At 44.1% G+C, this 26,130-nt stretch overlaps 1 protein-coding gene and 1 pseudogene across 1 annotated transcript; both read left to right on the top strand.

Moving 5' to 3' along the window:
• The first annotated feature begins 707 nt into the window (after nt 1–707).
• LOC111948675 (extensin-like) lies at nt 708–2,251 on the top strand. Its single transcript, XM_023962760.1, has 2 exons — nt 708–748; nt 820–2,251. The coding sequence occupies exons 1-2, from the start codon at nt 708–710 to the stop codon at nt 2,249–2,251; spliced, it is 1,473 nt and encodes a 490-aa protein (XP_023818528.1).
• A 5,414-nt stretch (nt 2,252–7,665) lies between these two features.
• Nucleotides 7,666–15,670, top strand: LOC105356602 (annotated as a pseudogene).
• The last annotated feature ends 10,460 nt before the right edge of the window (nt 15,671–26,130 follow it).

Genomic DNA, 26,130 nt, shown 5'->3' with positions numbered 1-26,130 from the left:
GGTGGAGTTATTGAGCTGTAACCAGCACGGATAATGAAGCTCTGTCTGACAGGCTGGCCGGCGGCGGCGTCAGGGTGACCTGAGGCTGGCCTCCCTGTCGCTGTGGGGCGAAAGCCTCGGCCACCAGACAGACTCTGACTGACCAGTCCAATCAGAGTGGAAGACTCTTCGGTCTCTGACTCTGCTGGCTGTTATTTTACATCATTCAAATGATTTCTGGAGCCACTGAACAGACACTTGCCGGGCTCGCAGCCTCAGGGACATTTCAGGTTGGGGGCGCCAATCCCATACTTAGTGTTTATGTGAGCGTTTCTACAGAATCATGGATCTTATAAAAGGCAGACGGCTAAAGTAATGAGCTGCGTGTTTCTGTCATCCAGATCCAGTTATGATGCAGACCCTCAGATTAAGAACGGCCTCCTAAACTTTAAGACCTTATTTTAATTTCAGATTCAAATTAAATGAATCAGCTTCTAATTCACTTTCATATATTGATTTCTTTTTTTCAAATCCCATATTGATTTTTTTATGTCATGTATTGATGATACACTTCATGGCTGGCTCTACATGCAGCTGAAAGGATGATGAGTGACTTGGACTGATGTTATCTCATCCCAACCATACTTTTTATGATAGCAGTCGTTGAGAAATGTTCACGTTCTTTTAAAGAAAAGGTCATTTTAAAGACATTGAACATTATTATAATGATGGTGTCTGACACTAAGCAAATACAGTCTGGTCCACAGCAGTGAGTTGGATCCAGTCTCTTCATTCTTTAGCTGTACCTGCACAAAACTTGACCGCAGCCCTGCCCCACAGTATCTGCCCCACAGCACCTGCCACACAGTATCTGCCCCACAGTATCTGCCCCACAGCACCTGCCCCACAGTATCTGCCCCACAGCACCTGCCTCACAGTATCTGCCCCACAGCACCTGCCTCACAGTATCTGCCCCACAGCACCTGCCCCACAGTATCGGCCCAACAGTATCTGCCCCACAGCACCCGCTCTACAGCACCCGCCCTACAGCACCTGCCCCACAGTTTCTGCCCAACAGCACCTCCCCCTCACCACCTGCCTAATAGTTTCTGCCCCACAGCACCTGCCCCACAGCACCCGCCCTACAGCACCCGCCCCACAGCACCTGCCCCACAGTTTCTGCCCAACAGCACCTCCCCCTCACCACCTGCCTAATAGTTTCTGCCCCACAGCACCTGCCCCACAGCACCTGCCCCACAGCACCCGCTCTACAGCACCCGCCCTACAGCACCCGCCCCACAGCACCTGCCCCACAGTTTCTGCCCAACAGCACCTCCCCCTCACCACCTGCCCTACAGTATCTGCCCCACAGCACCTGCCCCACAGTATCGGCCCAACAGTATCTGCCCCACAGCACCCGCTCTACAGCACCCGCCCTACAGCACCCGCCCCACAGCACCTGCCCCACAGTTTCTGCCCAACAGCACCTCCCCCTCACCACCTGCCTAATAGTTTCTGCCCCACAGCACCTGCCCCACAGCACCTGCCCCACAGCACCCGCTCTACAGCACCCGCCCCACAGCACCTGCCCCACAGTTTCTGCCCAACAGCACCTCCCCCTCACCACCTGCCCTACAGTATCTGCCCCACAGCACCTGCCCCACAGTATCGGCCCAACAGTATCTGCCCCACAGCACCCGCTCTACAGCACCCGCCCTACAGCACCCGCCCCACAGCACCTGCCCCACAGTTTCTGCCCAACAGCACCTCCCCCTCACCACCTGCCCTACAGTATCTGCCCCACAGTATCTGCCCCACAGCACCTGCCCCACAGTATCTGCCCCACACCACCTGCCCCTCACCACCTGCCCCACAGCACCCACCCTACAGCACCCGCCCCACACAACCTGCCCCACAGTATCTGCCCCACAGCACCTGCCCCTCACCACCTGCCCCACAGTTTCTGCCCCACAGCACCTGCCCCACAGCACCTGCCCCTCACCACCTGCCCCACAGTATCGGCCCCACAGCACCTGCCCCACAGCACCTGCCCCACAGTATCGGCCCCACAGCACCTGCCCCTCACCACCTGCCCCACAGCACCTGCCCCACAGCACCCGCCCTACAGTACTTGCCCCACAGCACCCGCCCTACAGTACTTGCCCCACAGCACCTGCCCCACACCACCCGCCCTACAGCACCTGCCCCACATCACCCGCCCCACAGCACCCGCTTGGAGACAGCGCTGTTGCATAGCATGATGCTGTGCTAACGGGCTGTTCCGTGTGTAAAATCACGGACCGGATTAAAGTCGGACAACATTGTCAAAGACTGGCTTTAAGATGCGGCTGAAGCCCCCGCCCCTCCCCTCATGAGACAGCTGCAGCTTTAATGTTAATGACATTTATTAATATTAATCCTGAACATTACACTGTTTTTGTTACGATTTATCCTTATGGCAATATCAACCTGTACAATATGCATATCGCAAAAGACGTCGAAAATTGCAAAAAATGTTAACCTTAAACGTGCTAAAACAATCTAATGGCAGCTTCAAGTATTTAACAAATCAAATACATCCAATATGCATTTGACCAATCAGATGGACGCCTTCACGTTTGTGAACAGTTGGATGTAGCCCTTTATGGTAGATGTTTGCCTACTATGTAGACGATGGTCATTTGAGTATGATTTTTAAACTGAAAGGGAAATTATGTTTTTGGTTGTTTTTCTATTTGTTCATCTTCCGCAAGTTATATCGTCATCGCAATATTGATCACTAATATCGCATATCGCAAGTGTTCCTCATATCGTGCAGCCCTAGTTTTATATCAAATGTGATCATCTGCAGACAGAATTAGGAAATCTCTAGTAAATCTGTTCTTGTTTTCTCAGGATGTTTGAATTTGAGTTTACAGTTAGATGACATTAAAGACATGTTTATACCATTTATAAAATACTTTTATGCAATCTCATTTCAAAAAGTAAAATGCCTAAGGTTTTTCTGTGTAAAATAGTGATATCATTTGGCAGATAAAACTGTGTTTAGCTGGTAGAGTTTTTTAATCTACTGGCCAACTTGGCCAGTGACTCAAAAATTAAACCTGTAGAGGTATTTCAGGTATTTCAAATCAGACAAAAACAGAGTACCTTGTACTTCCAATACTGCAGAAGACATGTTCCTTCTAAAACTGGAAATACCTTTTTCATCAGCTAAAGCAGAGACTTCAAGCATGTTCAATGTCAGACTGAAATAAACGATAATTCTCCAGCAGAAACAACAACGGTCAGACCTGCACAGCAGAGAAACTCCATGACCTTTCCTCTGCACTGTCCCACTGTAGTGACTTAAAACGATGGTGGATGTCTCTCTGCACACCCTGCTCTCCACTCTGCCTTCCCTTTCCCCCATGCCACCCCCCACTTCACTGTTGCCCTATTTGTCCCCCTCGTTTATTTCCCATCCCATCCCTTTTATAAAGAAGGAAGAGGAAGACGAAAAGTGCAGTGCCCCCCCCCCCCCCCACCTCGTGTGGGCGGGTTGTGGTTCAGGTGACAGACGCTGACTTGGACAACAGGAAGACGAGCAGCAGTCCAGGGAAGAACATCTTCCGCTCCGACGTTTCAGAAACATTCCTGGAATGCTGCATGTTTCCATTCCTGCCCCTGGATCTGCTCTTTATACGTCTTTAACATCAATAAACAAACAAACAAACAGATGTTGTGTGTCTGTGGTACTTTGGGAAAATGTTGTCCATGTTGCAGACGGCTGAGGAATGCGGCTGTTTTCCCTCCAAACACGTCATTGTTTTCATATGTGAGACTCTCCCTGATATGAAGGATATTGGATTTAGTGCCAGGAGGCAGCAGAGTGGGGTGTATTAGATAAATACCCCTGCTGTGTGTGTGTGTTAGTGTCTGTGTGTGTGTGTGTCAATGTCTGTGTGTGTGTGTGTGTTAGTGTGTGTGTGTGTGTGTGTGTATTAGCGGCTGTGTGGTTAAGTGGCTGTGTGTGTGTTAGTGGCTGTGTGTGTGTTAGTGACTATGTGTGTGTCAGAGAAAGTTGTGTTGCTGTGCTGTTTGCTCTGTCTTCAGAGTCTGTGTGTGAGGACTGCAGGCAGACACCGTGTGTGTGTGTTTGTGTGTTTTTTGTGTGTGTTGGGGGAGCAGTGCAGCCAGGCTGCAGATATCATCCATCTCCCTGTCACCGGCCCAAGGGCTGCTGGGAAAGTGGCAGACAGTTCCCCAGCTCCAACAACGAAGGCTGCATCCTAATTTCTCCAGCACGGAATGCTAGACCCCCCCTCAGAAACCCATTAACCCCCACCGTCTGGGAACAAAGCGTGGAGCTGGGCCCAGGCTGCTGCAGGCCGCCTGTCCCATCGGCTCCCATCATGCCACAGCATGACGGAGCAGCAGCGTGCACGCTCTTCAGGAAGCGTGCACTGAAACAGCAGAGGTGAAGCGATACAATTTTCTCCAGATCAAGTGTTTGGGTCGTGGTTTCCAGGGCTCACAGAGCCTGGAGCGCTTTATTTTTCAGGTTCTCTTTCAAAATAAAAGCCCCAGAGGAAGATGCTCTAAGTGGATTACATGCTTTGCGGTTGGCCATGACTAATGCCATTGTAAAGATGTTTCCAGCATCTTTGTCATCACTCAGCCTCTCACTGGCGTGAGGATTACACGTCTGACATGTTCATGTGAAAGACAGGGAGCCTGAGACGATCCGCTAACAAAGATCCAGCTTCCTCAGATCTCCACTCTCATTTCTCACAGCTTCATTAGAAAACAGGAAGTGACAGCTCCAGCATTTAGAGCAGGGGTGTCCAAACTGTTGGTGAAAAGTGTCAGCCAGCCTTCTATGCACCCGTATAGTAACGCTGAATGCAAAAGAACCGATTTCATGAAAATGTTATGCACTGGGATACTTTTCACATTAACAGAAATAAATCTGAAAATTGTTGTCAGTTTTTTATTTGAAGACCAGAAATAAACTCAAGAAAAAGTCTGTGTGGAATAAAACCTTTAATCAACAATAAATCTGGGTTCTATTCAAATGTTTCATATTATTCCCAATGAAATGCTGACTGTAAACGTCTACATGTGAACTACAACAGAGAAATAACAGAGTTATTTATTCTGAAGGACGAAGCAACGAATAGATCTGCTCTTCTGTTTGGCCTTTAAGGCTCTGAAGGGCGAGGAGCCACAGGTTTTCAGAGCCTTAAACTAGCCAATCACAATCCAGAACTCATACACACAGTACTTAGAAGGTGCTGGGGGCTGCATGTTTTTGATTTTATGACAGGGACCTGCTGGACTTTGGACATGCCTGATTTTACAAAGAGGAGAACACAAGAAGTGAACTTTGTTGGTTTGACAGCTGTCTTTGGATTTGATGTTATTTAGTTGGGTTTCCTCACTAAGGCCATGGTTACTATGGAAACCTGGGACAGGCTGTTGGTGTCACGTCTAGTTTGAATCAGTGGGGCTGATGCTGTTCTGATGAAGAGAAGTCATTTGCTGATGAAGAGCATGTCATCTGATGCTCTGATGAAGAGCATGTCATCTGCTGCCGTGAGCATCACAGATGGAGGTGCTGCTGGGATTGTTCAGCCGCTCTCCTGCCGTTTGATGGAATCAGGAACACTTTAGAAAAGAGAAGGAAGCTCAACTCCTGAAATGAGAATGAAGGATTTTATTTCAGCCCTTTTTTTTCTCTCCAAATATTTTTGTTTTAACGAACCCTTAGTTTGAGCTGAAGGACAGAGGCTGCTTGGGTGACGGCTGGAACATCTGAGGCTTGAACCTTTTGGCTGCTGTGCCTCAGCGGCCGTAATTCAACCACTTCACATCCATGTCAAATAAAGCAGGTTTGAAAAGTGAATGCTCTGGCTTTGTTTGGAGGTTTTTCCGGGTGATGGCCCACAGCTCCAGAGCTGCCGTCATGCTTCACCTTCCTGTGCTTCAGTCTTGACGTTCTGAAGCTTCGACCTATGCTTCCTGTTGGGGGAGGCGCTGCAGCACACAGCTCTGGACCTGTCCTCTCAGGTTTCTGTTTCTGTGTTGGACTCACCGTGAAACGTGAACTCCTGGTCTGATCGCACGTGAAGGAGCTTCAGAGCTGCCTTCATGCGCCAAGCAGGTGGCGGCGCCGCCGCTGGAACGCCGCCTCCACCTGCTGAATCCTGCCTTCCAGCTGTTGTGGAGGGACTTCTTTGCTTTGCTTTTCTCTCCTGTCTTCACCATGTTGTTGTGCGTCTCGCTGGGACTCATAGTTTTTAAATTGTATCTGTTTGTGTGTTTTCAGATTGTGGAGAAAGAGCTTTTCTAGGATAAACCTGATCCTGACTAAAATCAGCTGGTTAGCAGCAGGCCCCGCCCACTCCCTGGTTTTCTCTGTGAGCTTTCTGAGGAGCTTGAATGACTCACATGGTGTTTTCTGCTGACTTAGTGAGGCCTCAGGGATCCTCCCACCGCCGGAGTTCAAGCTTCTGACCAATACAGCCTGCTACATCCAGAGAAACAGCCCGATTATGCCCCACGGAGGTAGCAGAAGGCTGGGCGGGAAGGCAGTTACTGACCCCACTGTGGGGCTGAAAACAACTTTTCTCTAACAAATAGAAAGGATGTGATCCAATGAAAGCAAAAGTTTCAGTTTAAGGGAAACATTTTCTGAGTATGCCTGATGTTTTTTCATCAACATAAACTTTTATTTTATAACAAATAGTGTGACATCATTTTTTAATGTCTATGAAGACTCTCATTCATCCAGGTTGGTTCCATTGTAGTAGGTTTAGGGGATGTCATCTGGACTTGGTTTTAAAGTTGGAAGACGTTTCACCTCTTATCCAAGAGGCTTTGTCAATTCTGAAATAGCTGGTCTAAGAGCTGGTATATATGCGCTCATTGGGGGAGGAGTCAGACCTGAAACTGGAGGTGTTGTCCACTTAGCCTATGTGGTTTCGGGTCGTTAATAGTCCTTTGTCCTCAGCTGGGGGTTGGGGAGTCAGTGACTCCCTCTCCAAATTGGTCGTCTCTTTCAGCGGTTAACGACTCAGGTGGAACTGGTTTGGTTTGTTTAGGTTTCAAAACACTGCCGTAGATGGATGGAAGAATAAACCTGAGACCACCATTCTTATTAAGAGAAGGTTTATCCTTCTTGACAAAGATGGCTTCTTTCACTCCTCGCTCAAACCATCCTTTCTCTCTGGCTAGAATTCGGACTTCACTGTCCTCGAAAGAGTGGTTTGTGGCCTTCAGGTGGAGATGTACTGCAGACTCAGGTCCACTTGGGTTGGCTCTGCGATGCTGGTAAAGCCGCTTGTGTAGCGGTTGTTTGGTTTCTCCTATATACTGTTCATTGCAGTTCTCTTTGCAGTGGATTGAGTACACAACATTACTCTGTTTGTAGCTGGGAATTTTGTCCTTTGGATGAACCAGTTTTGTCTGAGGGTATTGACTGGTTTGAGATGAACTGGGATGTTATGCTGTTTGAAAATCCTTTTAAGTTTTTCAGACAGACCTGAGATATACGGAATTGAAATACTGTTCCGTTTCGGCTCTTGTTCCTTCTTGTCTTGTTTTCCTGTATATTGGGATCTGGTGAATGCCCACTTGGGATATCCACAGGTTCGGAGGGCTTGGTGGATATGTTGCTCTTCCTTCTTCTTTCCGTCAGAGCTTGTGGGGACCTCCTGGGCTCTGTGTTGTAATGTCCTGATGACGCCTAGTTTGTGCTGTAAAGGGTGGTTTCATAGACATGTTTTTTCTAACTTTGGGAAGGATACCCTCCAGCTGGTACGTGAATTGGAGAAGACAGCTAGGAAATTGGCGGACTACAAGAACCACCTCAGGTTCAACATGAGATGCAGACAAAGCAACATGATTCTCAAAAGCCTACAGATGGGCAAAGGGGTTAAAGGACACAGAGCCGAGAACATCATGCACAGAGCCAGAACCCAATTTTTAAAGGACAGAATCAGACAGACGTATTTCATCATCAACAACCTGGAAGGCAAAATGAAGAATCTACAGGACAACTTGGCCACAACTGTTACTGAAGAAGTTCTTGAGAAGATTGTTGGCTTCACCCGGACAGCACAACTGGCACAACACCACAAAAGCAAGCAACGGCAAATCAAGAAATTTCAGATTCTCACAAACCAACAACAGATCCTTAAGGACATGCTCAACAGGGAGAATAGAGGAAACCACACTAAGGCAGGGATTGATAGAGAGAGGTGGATTAAGAATATTTCCGACCGTGAGCTGACCCAAACAGAGAAAGAGGTATTATCCAAGGGGCTGAATTTCTCGGTTACACCAAATCATATCCCCGTGGTAGACCTCATCACAGCTACAGAAACGGCCATAAAGAGGAACAATCTGACTGGATCTCAAGCTGAAGAATTACGACTCAAAATTTCGGCGGCACTGTCCAGTGCCAAACCACCACCTTCCAATCTTTCCTCAGATGAAAGAAAGGCCTTGACAGCCCTGGAGAAGGACCACAGTATCAACATTTTACCAGCGGATAAAGGGAGATGCACTGTGATCCTGAATGCGGCGGACTATGAAGCCAAAGTTACCAACCTACTCAGCGACACCACCACATATGAAGCACTTAGAAGAGACCCAACCAGCGGCTACAAGAAAAAGGTTATAGACTGCCTACAAAGACTGGAGAGAGATCAAATCATCGACAAGCCTCTTTATTACAGACTGTACCTGGGTAATACCACTCCATGCATTTATGGCCTCCCAAAAATCCACAAGGAAAGAATACCACTGAGACCCATTGTCAGCAGCATTGACTCAATAACTTACAACATGGCTAAACACCTGGCTACTATTTTGGCCCCTCTAGTTGGCAACACAGAGCATCATGTTAAGAATTCACAAGATTTTGCAAACAAAGTCAAACATCTTGAGCTGGATTGTGACGAGACGATGGTGTCTTACGACGTAACTTCCCTCTTCACCTGCATTCCCACCACGGAGGCAGTGATTTCAGTGAGGAAGAGATTACTACAGGATTCTCAGCTACAAGACAGAACAAATCTTACACCAGACCACATCTGCGAACTGCTGGAAGTGTGCCTCAACTCCACATATTTCCAATTCAGGGGAAACTTCTACAGGCAGAGACACGGCTGTGCTATGGGCTCTCCAATCTCACCCATTGTAGCCAACTTGTACATGGAAGAAGTTGAGAGAAGAGCCCTGGACTCCTTCCCAGGTACAACTCCAAGCCACTGGTTCAGATATGTGGACGACACTTGGGTCAAGATCAAAAGCCAGGAAGTGGAAATTTCACAGATCATATCAACGCAGTAGACAAGAACATCAAGTTCACCAGGGAAGACACAAAGGACAACACCCTAGCCTTTCTAGACTGTGCTGTGATCATTGGAGAGGACAGACAGCTCCAGGTTGAAGTGTACAGAAAGCCTACTCACACAGATCAGTACCTGTTATTTGACTCAAACCACCCTTTACAGCACAAACTAGGCGTCATCAGGACATTACAACACAGAGCCCAGGAGGTCCCCACAAGCTCTGACGGAAAGAAGAAGGAAGAGCAACATATCCACCAAGCCCTCCGAACCTGTGGATATCCCAAGTGGGCATTCACCAGATCCCAACATACAGGAAAACAAGACAAGAAGGAACAAGAGCCGAAACGGAACAGTATTTCAATTAGGGTTGGACGATGTCCCTTAAATTGGCCGTTGACGATGCTTGCTGTCAACCATCGGGATGGACGATGACATCGTCGGGGGGGGGGATTTTTGACATTTTTCGTTCTTATATAACTGCTATTCGTTTTTTTGCTTTTTTCATTTTATTTCCCAACTAATGACTTATGATCCAGTATAAACTGAGGGAAGTGACTTTAACAAAAAAAGTAACAAACAAAATATAAAAGAAGTAGTCCGCTTCCGCACTTCACTAGTGAAGTGGACCGGCGGAGCGCGAACTTACAGCTTTGTGTTTGAGGGGAAGGGGGGGGGTGCTTTGTTACATGAGCGCTATGTGTGGGAGATTTAAGACTGCGATCCGTCCCGCAGCTCTAGGGGTACAAGCAACCGAACTCAGAACCGGGTCTAAAAGTGTGTGTCTGAGCAGAGCTCGGATCGTCAGCACACACAGCAGTTTGAGCTTCAAAGCAGAAATGTCGCTCAGTCCTTAGAAAACATTCATAATCACGCAGATTTGTGTTTCCAGTCGTGTCCCGACTAAATAAAACCTGATGTTATTCTTACATGTTTACGTGCAGCCAGCAAGCAGCACCACCCAAAGCTAATGTTGTTAGCCCGTGTTAGCATACTGCATACTGGCTTCGTTCAGAAAAAGCACTGACCACACGGATTAAAATTCAAATGATGAGCGAACAGGTGTTTCATAATAACCGTAACATTATTAAAAGCACGTTTAGAAGATCATCTCGTATTTTACCGAGCTGACATGTCAATGTATATAGCCGCTCGGCGCTGTTTAACATTGTTTTGTATTGAATTGTTACATTCAATAAAGTTTGAAAAAAAAAAAGCCGCTCGGCGGAATTTATATCCTTCCGGTTTTCAAACCCTACTGCGCGTGTGCGAATGATTTATTCCGACGGAAAGTGTGACCTTAGTGAACGTTTTTATATTCTGAAAACATTTTTCTGGGCCCATGTACACGGTTGGATTCTAATCCGACCATTGATCCCATCAAGATATTTTGCACATGTAACCGCGGCTTATGGTGTCGACGCGCAACGTGGCGGGGGCGTGGCATCACGATGGTGGTCTCTCCATCGGGATGTCAGTCACCCATCACGATGGACGATGATATCGTCCATCGGCACAACCCTAATTTCAATTCCATATATCTCAGGCCTGTCTGAAACATAACATCCCAGTTCATCTCAAACCAGTCAATACCCTCAGACAGAAACTGGTTCATCCAAAGGACAAAATTCCCAGCTACAAACAGAGTAATGTTGTGTACTCAATCCACTGCTAAGAGAACTGCAATGAACAGTATATAGGAGAAACCAAACAACCGCTACACAAGCGGCTTTACCAACATCGCAGAGCCAACCCAAGTGGACCTGAGTCTGCAGTACATCTCCACCTGAAGGCCACGAACCACTCTTTCGAGGACAGTGAAGTCCGAATTCTAGCCAGAGAGAAAGGATGGTTTGAGCGAGGAGTGAAAGAAGCCATCTTTGTCAAGAAGGATAAACCTTCTCTTAATAAGAATGGTGGTCTCAGGTTTATTCTTCCATCCATCTACGGCAGTGTTTTGAAACCTAAACAAACCAAACCAGTTCCACCTGAGTCGTTAACCGCTGAAAGAGACGACCAATTTGGAGAGGGAGTCACTGACTCCCCAACCCCCAGCTGAGGACAAAGGACTATTAACGACCCGAAACCACATAGGCTAAGTGGACAACACCTCCAGTTTCAGGTCTGACTCCTCCCCCAATGAGCGCATATATACCAGCTCTTAGACCAGCTATTTCAGAATTGACAAAGCCTCTTGGATAAGAGGTGAAACGTCTTCCAACTTTAAAACCAAGTCCAGATGACATCCCCTAAACCTACTACAATCATTTTTTATTATTTTTGAATACTTCAAAATGTCTCACCTGGGTGAGTTTGAGGCGCCACACTTGGACAGGAAAGAAAAAAAGCAAATTTCAAGTCCAATAAATGCGTTTCAGTAGACTTTCTTTTTGTTTTTCTTTGTTCTCTTTGGCATCATTCTGCATCACCTAAGTGTTCTATAGATAAATGTTTATACTTCTCAGAAGCGTTTCTGTTAAAGGCCATTTTTAAATAAAACTTTTTTTTGTATCTGCAGTCATTTTTGGTTTTCTGCTCAAACAAATAAAGATGTATGTTTGTTGTCATTCTGTGTGAAGATGCTGTCTTCTTCTCATGATGTTTCTGTCCCGGGACAAGCCTTGGTTTTCTGCACGGCGTGGTTTCAGGCGGGTTCATCCTCTGCAAGGCTGATCATCATGAAAAAAAGGATGGGATCTTTGAGCCATGAGGAGTCCGTGTTTAGCTTGATGGTGAATCAAAAGCATCATTAACACAACAGAGAGTCTGTTCACTTCAGTCTATGAGATCGTGTGACGCCTGTTCACAACAGCTGAGAAAGAAATGCCAGCAGCCTGCAGGACACCTGTCACACAGACCCACATCATCCTAGAGCTACATCCATTTGAAGGAGGACCTCAGTACAGGTGAGTCCCGGCAAGTTACATCTACTTAAGTTACTTAAGTAAAAAATTATAGTTCACTTCCCCAAACTTTCTACTTTAACTATAGTCATTTAGTTTCCTAACATCCGTGTCTTTATTCATCCACGTCTGATCACTGATGTAAGGCGTGACGGCGTGAACGCATCCAGAACAGAGCCGTAGAAAGTTCAGAACCCTGTTAGGAAGTACGGATGCTGGGCAGAAGACATGAGATTGAATTCAAAACAAAATTCCTTTCTTTCTCTAAAACGTGTTTGTCTGAAATGACAAATGACTAAAATGACTAAAAAAACATATTAACTCAAATTTATTAGATTTGTGGAAATAAACATTTAGAAATAAACTCATAAATGATTAAATAGAATTTAAAAATATGTATAAATGAATAAAATAAATAGAAATTAGTCAAAATGTAGAAATAATTAAATCCCAGCATTTAAATATTTGTGTCTGCCTTTTTATCCATAGATGCTTTTTACAATAGTGGTGTATTTTCACCATGTTTGTTTATATTGTGAGAGAACTAAAATAATAATAATCCATCAAAAGTGTAAATTCTAAACTGAATAAATAATTAAACAACAGATTAAAAGCAAAGAGGTTTGAGTTTGGATCTATTTTATGATATGACATTGCAGGTGCTAAAATCCTATGGCTAAAGTCTATGTCAAAATTAATAGAATCAAATATAGCTATCCCATAATATGTTAGAAATTTTAAATTGTGAAATTATTTTATTTTTTCCTATTATTTTAAAAATCCATTTTCACTCATAACTGCAGCAAAATAAACTGAATTACTAAAATGTTAGGATTATATATATATTTTTTTTTACATATTTTATTCTTTTATTTCTTTATGTTTATCTAAAACAGAAAAACTGCAAAATCATGTGACAAACTGAAGAAGTGATGAAGTGAAATAAGTTTGACGTCTTTGGTTTCTGGGATTTTTTGAAATAAAAATGGATTTCACATTCATTTATAAAAAAATTGAGTTTCATGGTGAAATGCTTTTTAGTTATTAAATGACTGAATGTTTGACAGTTCATGCTTCCTCTCAGAAGGATGTGAGGCCTTCAGCTCTTCCTCTTCATCACTCTGGTCCTGAGCGACCGGCTCAGGTGTTCCGGTTGGGTCCACACTTCCATGTCGGTGCTTTGTCCTCCAGACAGCTTAGTCTTTTTTTTAGTCCATTCCTAGTAAACCAAGTTCTCCTGCAGGCCGGCTGCTTCGCAGAAATCCAGTCAGAGCAGAAGGAGGCATGGAGGTGACCTGCACCTGTCCTCCCGCCCTGTTACCTGTTAGCGGATCGGGCTTCAGCCTCTCCTGTGTGTCTGAGGTGGAACCAGAAACTCCTGCAGCCCTGCAACCTTCAGACAAAATGTCCACAGCTTTCTGCCTCCAAACAAGAACAGAAAACCTGTGGTTAAAATGAAAAACCTTAAATGATGGTGATTTAGTTTCTTAACCTTTAAGCTCAAAAGCTGTCCTTCATCCTGATCAGGGTGCATCACCGTCCTTCGCCGTTTCAGTCCATCACTCCGACGTTTCAGGTCTGTTTTAATGCTGTGAAGTTTGACAGAGAGGGTTTTCATAGACCACATTATTATCAATTTGATCCAGAATTCTTGGTTTTTCACTAAATAAATGTAAAAAGAAAAATGAGGCCTTTACCCACAGAACGAATGAATTTTGTTTTCGACCAGTTGTGAGGAAAAGTCTGTAATAGATCCTTATCCCTAAATCTCTAGAACAATTAATTAGTCAAATTAAAGAACAGACGGGGTATTTTAAGTATTGAAAGCCAATTTACCATTTCCCAATCCAAAAATAAGAATTATTGTGAGGAAACAAATGATTGACAAATTCTAAACAAGAGAGAAAGGAGAGATTACATTAAAAAAAAACGTGACATTAAAGGAAAAAAATCTAGTTTGGATGTTGAGAAAACAGATGCATCACTAAGATCAGGCATCAGATGAGCATAAACCCTGAGTTAACGTGTGTCACTCAGGAAAGAGAATAAAAGAGACCCCCCCCCCACTCATCCCTCCCACCACACCCTTTAACCCTTGTGCTATCCTAGGCACTTTAACATTGGGAGTTGGGTCATTAAGACCCACTAGACAGTGCTCTGAACCTTTTTTCTTCAATGATTTATGATCTTCACTGGTGTCCATGGATTACATGAAATCTTTCCACCTTTATCCACCTTTGTCATGGTAGGGAGAACACGTCAATGTAAGGGGGGGGTCATCTAAGATAGCACAAGGGTCAAAGAGGCCTCAGTCATTCTGCTCAGCATTTTTTCAGACTCTTATCGCCACCAAAGACCTGCAGTCTGCTCTGACACGGACAGTTGAGCATTTCTGTTTTCTGCTGATGGTTGGGGTTGGTTTGTTTTTGCATTTCTCTTTGGCTGCATAACAAACGTGTCCTCACAGTTTTGTGTTTGGATTCCACTGCGGGATAGCCCATGAACGAAAACAAGTCCTCCCTGAAATCGCCGGCCCTGTGATGCAGTGTCCGCGCTGCGTCCAATGCCAATCAAAGTGTCCACCATTCAGTTTGACAGAGGGTTACTGTACCTGTAATGACCCCCCCCCCCCCCCCACACACACACACCACCAGACAAGTGTCTGTTTAAGTGTGGAACACAAGAATCAGAGACGCCCTAAATTAAGTCCTTCATTTTGTCAGACCATCAGTTTGAATGATTCCATTCTCCATTCCTCCATCTGTTTTTCCAAAAACATCATGGCTCAATTATCAGTTATGATCAGTTTGGTGATTTGGTCAGTTTTTGCTCACATCAATGTTAGTTTATGACAGGAGTGATCAGGAAAAAAGCACCTTATGTTGAACATGGTGTGTCTGTTTAATGAAGAATTCATTCCCAGCACATTCCTGCTAAACAAATGCTGATTAAAACATTGGGTTTTATGTCCTGTTTTCCACGTGGTCTTTCTCATTTGTTGTCATGACGATATTTAAAAAGGCACAAACTAAATACAGGTTTCCTATTCAAAAAACTATTTGGGACCCCTCTGTCCCTCCAAATGCCCCACGATTGAGGAGATAGGGAGAAGCCAGAGGGGTAGGGGAAGAACTTGGATTCTGCCTCACACTTTGGTTTATCACCTGGTTTCCTTACTTCACAGCGTGGAGTTCGCGTGGAGTTCGCTCTGAGCATTTATGCTCCATGAATGAACTTGCATTTGCTTCTCCTCCCAGCATTTCTCCTCTCGACGTTTGGAAGGTTTGCCTGAGCCTCAGCCGTGTGCCATGCGTGGACAATGGCCGCGTCTTCCACACGTGTCGTCCTTTCCTGCATGTTTAGTAACACATTTGTTTGCTGTGGTTACCTGTTGAGCTGATGAATGTGTCACGATTCAGGAGGCCCAGCCCTCAGTCCAGCCCTGCCTGACGATCACCATGATTGGCTCTGTCCAGACTCCTGTTTGGAAAATTACATTTGTGCAGAACGAACTGTGTGTAGATGCAAAGGGTTTCACATTGTTAACAAAAAGTATGTTTGTATGCTCAACAAGAGGTCAAAATGGCAAACAGACAAAAGTCTCAGACTTGGACCAGAATTCAAGGTTCTGGAGACAAGCCGTTCTGGAAATCTGTTCTACCACAGCAGAAACAGCTGATAGGCTGCTGGTGACTTAGCTTTCTATCTGACATCTTCCCATTTTCCAAAACAAAGATGACTTTGATGCATCCCGGACCGGCCTCCACCCTACAGTCATCCAGCATGTAATGTATCCCACGGCGATGCACCGTCCTGAAACTTCTGTTTTTTCAGTTCACAAGACAAATGAAAATCCTCTTCAGTAGCTCTCAGGATCCTTCAGCATGGCCAGAAAAGACAAGATTTTCCCGAAACCCTCTTTAGAAAGTGTGGAAACGTTGACAGTGACACTACATGGCTTAAACTTAGCTGAGACAGTTGATTTTTGTCCTTTTTTAAATTTTTTATAAATGAGGTAACAGACGCACACACACACACACACACACACACACACACACACACACACACACACACACACACACACACACATATTTCTATCTGTTCTCTGTTTAGTCTGCCTGTCACTGACAGGTGAGCATTCATCTCTTCATGTCCTGAAACACGCCAAGCTTCATGCTACATGAGGAGGTTTGGATCCACAGACATCTCTGTCCTTTCCAGACTCACTGATGCCGGCACACAGCCCTGCAGGTGCTGCTGCTCAGGCATCAGCCTGTCAGACATGCGTCTATCAGACAGTCTCACGCTGCGCCGTCTCCACCATGACTTGTTCTGCTGGCACAGATATGGACACTTCTGAGACTGGGTAAGCTGATGACAGGTTCCCACACAGAGGAGTAACAGGGAACACGTGCATGGACTGGAACCGTCTGAAGGAGAGCTCATGAGCTGTCTTAAACAAATGTCATCCTCATGTCCCTGAGCGTCACACAGTCAGACGCTGTGGAAACAGTGAGTCAGTCAGTGGTGTTGTTACTGGCTGTGCTGCTGGAGGCTGATGTGAGCAGAAAGAGCTCTGGCGCCATCCTGTGGTAAGACTCTCAGAGGAATAAGTTGATCAGCTGTCATCCATCAGGTGGTGAAGCACAAGTCTGCTTACTGCTGCTCATTTGTACTTGAGTGAGAGCTGGAAAAAACTCCAGAAGTGAAGAGTAAAAGTTGAACATCTCTGATTTGGTGAGGAGTAAAATGTAAAGACAAAATTTTTATTTTGTCTATTTGTTTTTTTCCCAAAATAAAAGAAACATCGTCTTGTTTATTTATTGACTTTAACCCTTGTGCTATCTTAGATGACCCCCCCCCCCTTCCATTGACGTGTTCTCCCTACCATGACAAAGGTGGATAAAGGTGGAAAGATTTCATGTAATCCATGGACACCAGTGAAGATCACAAATCATTGAAGAAAAAAGGTTCAGAGCACTGTCTAGTGGGTCTAGATGACCCAACTCCCAATGTTAAAGTGCCTAGGATAGAACAAGGGTTACATGCCAGCTGTCTTGTGCCAGTTAGCTCTGACTGGATATCCTTTCATTCAAAGCCAAAGTGAGTGGCACTTAAGTCAACTTATAAAAACAGAGATTTTCTCTAGATTAATGACCGTTTAAGAGGAAATGAGCTGCTGCTGCTGGAAGAGAGATTCATTTTTTAGCCCAGTAGCAGTTAAAGCAGTTAAAGCATGGAAACCAAAAATACAGTGAGTAGGGAAAGTATTAATTTGAACATTTCACTCTTTATTTGATTGCAGCCATTTGCCAAAATCAGGAAAGTTTATTTTATTTCTTAATAATGTGCACTGAATGAACCATCTTAACAGAAAAATCACACAAGTATAAAGTCCTAAGTATACAGACCTTTTGGTCGGAGATGAGTAGAAGCTCCCTTTAGGGGCCATCCAGCCATGAGTCAGCTGGATTTGGTGATCCTCTGACATTCTTTCTTGCAGATCCTCTCCAGCTCCGTAAGATAGGATGTAAACGTTGGTGTGCAGCCATTTCCGGGTCTCTCCTGAGATGATCACTTTGGTTTAGGTCAGGACTCAGCCGAGGGATGATCTGCTCAAGCCCCTTTGCTGGAATCCATCCTGTACTCATGTACCGGACGTCCTGCTAGTGCTGTTTGGAGGCGAGCTGAGGTTCGAAGCATGTCAAAAGTCACATGACCACACAAATGAGGCCTTGTGACATCAGGTCTACGTGTTGAGCAGCTTTAAATTAAAGGGGTTGGGTTTATCAAAAGAAAGTGACTATTTGCATGTAATTGTTCAGATACACGCAGGCATTGCTAAACGTTTTTCTTGGCCCCACGCACAGGGTTAGAGTTAGCTTAACACGTGCGACCAACAACAACATTTAATTCAATTCAATTCAATTTTATTTGTATAGCCCAAAATCACAACAACAGTCGTCTCTATGGGCTTCGAAGTAAAACATGAAATCAAAAGGATCACGAATACAAAGAGTTCAATAGAAAAATACTAAAATGAACTAACAAACTGACTAAGCTATACTGGCATCCCTGCCCTTAGACCCCCCTTCACGGTAAGGAAAAACTCCCAAAAAAAACGGATTCCGGAAAAAACGAAGAAACCTCAGGGGTGTCCACATGAAGGAGGGATCCTCCCCCAGGACGGACAGGCGATTTACCAGAAATCTTAGAGAAGAATTAACTTATCTAAATCTACAACTACATATATAAAAGTCCAGCAGACGAGCTTCATCCAGCCGTGGTTGTGGGGACAGTCAAAGGCGCGAGTCGAGCCTGAGGCAGGATCCACAGCCAGGTGTAGGAGCAGGAGCAGAGACGAGGTAGACGGTCAGGAACTGGAGCACGGATGAGCCAACTGGAGTCTGGAAGCACTCCCACTCCCCAGGAGGGGAGAGGAAAAGAGGGACAATACATGAATCGCACTGCACCAAACAGAGGCATGGAGAACTAAATGATGAATGATGATCAAGAATAGAGGAGAGGAAGGGTAGAAGTAAAAACAGAAAAGAGGACAGAACCCCAGTGCACCATAGTTACCCCAGCTTCAACTTCTAGCAGCCTTTTAAAAGAAATAGTTATTATTAAATTTAATTTAAACAAATTAACATTAAGTTGAATAATCTCTGAATACTAACTAGTCTGACAATAAGCCTGTCCAAAGAGGAATGTTTTCAGTCTAACTTTGAATGTAGAAACTGAGTCGGCCTCTCTTACATGAGCTGGGAGTTTATTCCATAAAACAGGGGCTTGGTGGCTAAACGCTCTACCTCCAACCGTACTTTTACTAATTCTAGGAACCACAAGCAGTCCTGCATTTTGCGAGCGAAGTGTTCTCATTGGATGGCAAGGGACTATGAGGTCCTTAATATAGGACGGGGCCAGTCCATGTAAGGCCTTATAGGTTAACAGGAGGATCTTGAACTTGATTCTGGAATCAACTGGGAGCCAATGGAGTGAAACTAACACAGGAGTGATGTGATCTCTTCTGCTAGTTCCTGCTAACAATCTAGCTGCTGCGTTCTGAACAAGCTGGAGACTTCTTAAGGAACTCTTAGGACACGCTGCTAACAAGGAGTTACAGTAATCCAGCCTCGACGTAACAAATGCATGGATGAGTTTTTCAGCATCACTCTTAGAAAGTATATTTCTAATCTTAGCAATATTCCGCAGGTGAAAAAAGGCAGTTCTACACGCCTGAGATATGTGAGCCTTAAATGATAAATCCTGGTCAAATAAAACCCCAAGGTTTCTAACTGTGGAATTGGGGGCTATACTTATGCCATCCAGGGAGACTATCTGAGCAGACAGAGCATCTCTGAGGTTTTTAGGACCAAGTATAATGACCTCAGTTTTTTCTGGGTTCAAGAGGAGGTCATTAATTGTCATCCAGGTCTTGATGTCACTGATGCAGGCGTTCAGTTTCTCTATCTGGTCATTCTGGTCAGGCTTCATGGATAAATACAACTGCGTATCGTCGGCATAACAATGAAAATTAATGCTGTGTTTCCTGATTATGTTTCCTAGGGGTAGCAAATAAAGCGTAAACAGGATCGGTCCCAAGACTGAGCCCTGTGGGACTCCATAGTTGACTCGAGTGCACTGAGAGGAATGGCCATTTACATTAACGAACTGATACCTATTGGACAGATAGGATTTAAACCACTGGAGAGCAGATCCTCTGATCCCTATGTCCTGCTCTAATCTATGGAGTAAAATACCGTGGTCGATAGTGTCAAAGGCTGCACTGAGGTCCAACAGGACCAGAATAGAAAGTAGTCCCTTTTCTTAGGCCAATAACAAGTCATTAGAGACTCTAACTAGTGCAGTTTCCGTACTGTGGTGAGGTCTAAACCCCGACTGAAAGTCTTCAAAGTGGCTGTTGTCCTGTAGGTGGCAGTAAAGCTGCTTAACTACAACTCTTTCTAGGATTTTAGAAATAAAGGGGAGGTTTGATATCGGTCTATAGTTGGCCAAGATGCTAGGATCCAAACTGGGCTTTTTCAGAAGAGGTTTAACAACTGCATTTAGCCTTGAAGAACAAGCGGGAAATGCATGCTATGTGCATCTTGCTGGCTAGCTTGTGTTAGCTTGCTGGCCCTCCAAAAACCAACAACCTTCAGCTTCTCTAAAATTCAGCTGCACAAAGACCAGGAGGCGGGCTCACATGACCCCAATTTTTAAATTCCTGCATTGGTCCCCCATATGCTTCAGGATTGATTTTAAGATACTATTAACAGTTTTTAAATGTCTTAACGGTCTTGTGCCTTCTTATGCATCACATCTTTTGGTAAAGTATGAACCCTCGCGGACCCTGAGATCCTCTGGCTCTGGTCTGTTAACCATTCAGATTGTAAAAAGCAAAACCTACGGAGAAGCATCTTTTAAGCACTATGGCCCCCGTTTATGGAACAGTCTGCCAGAGGACCTGGCTTTCAGCTAATTTTTACTACTAATATTTATTTATTTATAAATTTGTTCTATTTATTTATTTATTTCATTTATATTGATCCGTTTAATCTTGTTTTATGAACCTACACTAGATTTTAATGGGTTATTTTAATTTTAATTTAGCTTATGTGTTTTATTGTTTATTAATTTTTTCAATGTTTACTTTTTCAGTCTCATTTTTTATTTATTTTTATTTTTATTTATTTATTTTCCGGTGCTTCCTCAGTTGGATCCTCTCCCTCTGGGTCGGCTGCTGTCAGCCACTGCAGCTCTAGATGGGGACCTGCATCACTGCTTAGCTGTGGTGGAGCGGTCCCCGCCTATGATGCCGCATTTGCCTGGTTATGCGGCTGTTCACAGAGGGGGAGGCTCCAATTATCAGCGTTTCCAACATCTCGTTTTCGTGCTCAGCCTTTTTGTTATTTGTCATTTCTCATTATCTTTCCCCATTAGTAAGGGGGTGGGAGATGTGAAAGAAGTGGGGGGTTGTGTAGATACAGGGAGGGGGGCCCTATTTTTATTGTTATTTATTTATTTTTGTGCTTGTTTATTTTAATATTAATGCTTGTTTTTATACTATATGTTTTGTTTTGTTTTAATGTAAAGCACTTTGTGTTATACTTTTATATGAAAAGTGCTTTATAAATAAAGTTTGATTGATTGATTGATCTTAGCTGCTTGTATTACATGTAGCCAACATGAATTTCCATCAGTCTTTGTGCTCGGTTGCACATAAATACGTGTGAATAACATCAGCCTCATCAGGAGCTACAATTCTGAGCAATTCTCCAGGTTGAAACTTTTAATACTGATTGCAGATGGAGAACATTTGGGTCACGGCAACAGCCACTATCTTAGACCCTCCATTTAAAACTAGCACATTTGAAAATCCAAACTAACATGCAAAACGCCGTTGCCAGGGTAACCACTGAATGCACTGGGAGCCTGAAAATGGAAAGAGAAGAGCTGTCGGCACCAGAGGTACATACTTTTGTTTTCTTAAACAGTCTAAACCACGGGTGTCAAACATACGGCCTGCGGGCCGTATCCGGCCCGACAGGTGGTTTAGTCCGGCCCACACAGGAAGAGTAAAAATCATAAGATTGTTTTAAAAAGAAAGCAAGTTTCTGGTCCATTCCCGTGGTGAGTTATGATTTTTTAAAGAAACAACCGAAATGCGCAATTCTGCCACTAGGGGGAGCAAAGGAAATCTAAACAGGTGAAACAACACAACTCTGCATGTGCCAAAAACGAAACCTAACAGCTCTGTGTCTGGGTAGGCAGTAGTTTGGTTCCCTGTGATCCTCACCTGCTGTTTGGTTGCTATCAGAATGATCAGTATAGTGACACCCTAATAACCAAGATGTTGTCAAAAAGAAAAATAAAGGTTGAAGTGAAGTCCTGAGCTTTCCAGGAAAATGGAAAGCGTTTTATTTGTTCACAGAGCTGAATGCAAACCAGCATGCTTGGTATCTCATCAACAGGTTGCAGTGCTGAAAGAATATAACATTCAGCTCAACTATGAGATTCACCATAAGGAAAAACTTCACCATTTGCAGTAAAGAAAAAAAACTTTTAGCAACTATTAGCTGGACCGATAAATAACCATCTGGATTTACTGCAGCCGTGACGTCAGTGATGGAGCAGTTAAAGCTAGCTACCTTATTGCAAACAAGTTGGAGCAAACATCCAAACCATTTTCTGATGGTGAACTTATTGAAAATGCTGAAGGCTGCAGAAGTTTTGTGCCACATTAAGCAGTCGACCTTAAACATGAGTCTGTCAAGAATTATGACGCCAGACACAACATCTCTGAGGAAACATGGGTAGCCATATGAAGGAATCCAGTCATTTATTGTATCTTCAGTCACTATTGATGAAAGCACCAACATCACAGATATGTACAGCTGTACATATTTATTAGAGGTGCTGAAGAGACGTCACAGCAGAGTTTTTGAATTGATGGAAACCGCAACAGCTGATGACAGTCAGCTCTCTAGTCCCTGTGCTGGATGATGTTGGAGGGAACTGGTCATGTGACGTCAGTCTGGTCACTGATGACGCCCATCAAAGGTCAGGAAGAAGGCAGGTGTTGCCACAAAATTCAGGAAGCAAACCAGGAAAAGGTTCTTATAGTAATGAATAATAATAATAACGGACATTTCATTGTGTTTGCTCACTTGAATGACAGTAAATGTGTTCCGGCGCAGGATCTGAATCCTGATATTAACAGTCTGGTGAAGTTTCAGGAGAGAATTGAGATTAACTCCAAACTCTTATGTTCACAAATGTTTGCAAGTTTAATTTTGTGTAATTTTGTCATCGTTTGGATGTTTACATTTTAGGAAGATGTTTCATTTTTTTCTGTAGCCCCTCTTGAATTTATTATCAGGATTGCTTTAGTGTCAGATTTAAAATATTCAGTCTGTATAAAATTGAAAAAAAAAACAATATTTTTTAAAGTGAAATAAATTTTATTTAAGATCCATTGGCCTCTGTGTATGAATGTGTAGTAAGAAATGATAAGGCTACCATGTTGGTTGATGCATGTTTTCCAATTGAGTAAAAAAACAAAAACAAAGCGGTTATTTTGCCTTTACGCCACTGGTCTGGCCCACTTTGGATCAGATGGGTTGAATGTGGCCCCCGAACCAAAATGAGTTTGACACCCCTGGTCTAAACAATATTAGGGGATTTTACACAGGAGTACTCAAAGTCCCACTCCAATCCTCTTGTGATCTTTTGTAAAATTGTTCCTAGTGGTCTTTTAGTTATGATGATGCTGTTTTTAGCTAAAAAAGTTGTTTTCTAAGACATAGTTTCTGCAGAGCGGTAGGAGTTCATTAGAAATGTATCTGTGAGTTGCGGGTGGGACTGTTGGCACGGAGTAAAGGCCCGTTCACACCGGGACGAATTTCACCGGCGATTTTCGCCGACGTTTAACGCCTCGTGACTAAACAAAGGGCACCACTGAGAGTGTGCACACCGACGCGAAAAAACGCCACGCGTCAAAAAATACAATGCCTCGGGTTCGTTTTTTTTTTTCGACGCGTTGCGTCAAAAACTTTTTTAAAAAAATGACGCGTAAAAGCGTCATTTTTTTAAAAACGCCTCGGGTTCGATTTTTTGGTTTGACGCGCCGCGTCAAAAACTATACGACCAATGAGAATGGCACTTTTGCACACGTGTCTGGAGCTTCTGAAGTTACAGTAAAACACAACTTGGGGGCGCTCAAACACAAAACTGCCTTGCTGAGCACACATACCAGCGAAGAAGATAGACGCCAAGTAGCGTCTACACAGCCGCGAAGAAATAAGGACGGACATTCTAAAATATCCCCTTACCAAGCACCAGTTGGAGCTACTGATGCTTGAAATATTCATGTTTTCTTTGTATGATTCTGACAAGCGCGTAAATACTTGCTCTCTTCTTCTGAGCGACTTTAAGAAGCGTAAAGTTGCGCAGCGCCACCTTGTGTACAGGAGTATTTCTGTTTACATTGAGCGCCATCTAATGTCAGGGAATGAAATTGCATGTTCGCTCGGCTCATCGTCAGCGAAAATCGCCTGGGTGTGAACACAAAAGACGTGGCGAAAAACGCTGGCGAATAACGCCTGGCGAATATTCGTCCCGGTGTGTACGGGCCTTAAGCCTCTCCACAATTCCCATTATCCCTTTGTTTACACTCTCTCCTGCTAACTTATCCCCAACCTAACATTAATGGTGCAACAAAAATGGCGAGTTAATAACAAGGCCTCGTGAAACATCAAGTCGATCTGACACAGTTGTGTAACAACATGTAGCGTTGATACTTCTGACATGGTCAAGTTCAGGTAATGGAGCATGCTCCTGTCATCACTCTGTGGCACTTTTGCCTCTAACAGCACCATCTGCTGGCCATGGGTGTGAGACAAGCACATTCCCGGAGGGGAATGAACAATGGTAATGAGGCAATAACCATATCAATGGCGAGCAATTAACATCACCCAGTGGGGGCTCTTGGATAAGACCCTTGATGACCCCACCCTGCTATCTTAGATGACCCCACGCTTACACTGACATGTTCTCCCTACCATGACAAAGGTGGATAAAGGTGGAAAGATTTCATGTAATGCATGGACACCAGTGAAGATCACAAATCATTGAAGAAAAAAGGTTCAGAGCACTGTCTAGTGGGTCTAGATGACCCAACTCCCAATGGTAAAGTGCCTGGGTTAGCACAAGGGTTACTGCTACTGCCTCCCGAGCGCGGGTCCCCTGCAGCTCACCGCTCCTCCAGGGGATGGGTCAAATGTGGAGAACAATTTCCCCATTGTGGGATAAATAAATTATCAATTATTATTGATTATTATTATTATTATCCTCCAGAATCATGTCATTCTTGTCAGTTTGTGTTCATAAAAGTGATCAAACTGCTGTTTTGTTTTGTATTTAGAAAAAAGGGGGAACAAGATGACATTCAGTTATGTAATATATAAAGTCAAAGTTAAACCTAAAAATAAAATGAAAAAGACCTGTGGGACTTATTTAATCTAAAAAAAATAGGGATGCAACAGTGATGGTAATCCTGTACTTGTCTTTGTTTATTTCCAAATTGTATTAATTCTGAGGATGTTCTAGTTTATCCATCCATCCATCTTCCTCCGCTTATCCAGGACCGGGTCGCGGAGGCAGCAGTCTAAGCAGAGATGCCCAGACTTCCCTCGCCCCAGCCACTTCCTTCAGCTCCTCTGGGGGGGACCCCGAGGCGTTCCCAGGCCAGCCGACAGACGTAGTCTCTCCATGTTATAGATTTAGAAAAACAACATATTTTTACAAATTGTTTTCTCTCATCTGAAGCATTACTCTGATCTTCCAAAGGAACACGACCTTTCCAGCTTTGGAGAAGACCTGCTCACACAGACTTCTGCATGCTACCCCTTGTGCTATCCTAGGCACTTTAGCATTGGGATTTGGGTCATCTAGACCCACTAGACAGTGCGCTGAACCTTTTTTCTTCAATGATTTGTGATCTCCAATGGTGTCCATGGATTACATGAAATCTTTCCACCTTTATCCACCTTTGTCATGGTAGGGAGAACACGTCAATGTAAGGGTGGGGTCATAGGATAGCACAAGGGTTAGACTTTCCATGATTTTGCTGCAGTAAGTTATGATTGTTGCGACCTAAAACGCCTGATTTTACAGGTGCATAAGTGAAAAGTTGCAACAAAAGTTGCAATTTTTTATTTTATTTTTTTAAAGCACCTCAAAAATGTTAATTTTAATATTTCAATTCTTTTGATTATGATTTGTGCTCTAGAAAAACACAGCACCCTTCACCATATACAACATTTCTGTGCTGTCATTTAACATAAATAGAACCCAAAATGGACTTTTGGTCTTCCCCGCTCACAACAACCCAAATATTTGTGTAT

The sequence above is a fragment of the Oryzias latipes genome, chromosome 14, assembly GCF_002234675.1.
Source record: "Oryzias latipes chromosome 14, ASM223467v1".
Classification (NCBI taxonomy): Eukaryota; Metazoa; Chordata; class Actinopteri; order Beloniformes; family Adrianichthyidae; genus Oryzias; species Oryzias latipes.
Note: the sequence above shows the minus strand (reverse complement) of the source record. Positions and strands in the feature narration are given on the sequence as shown.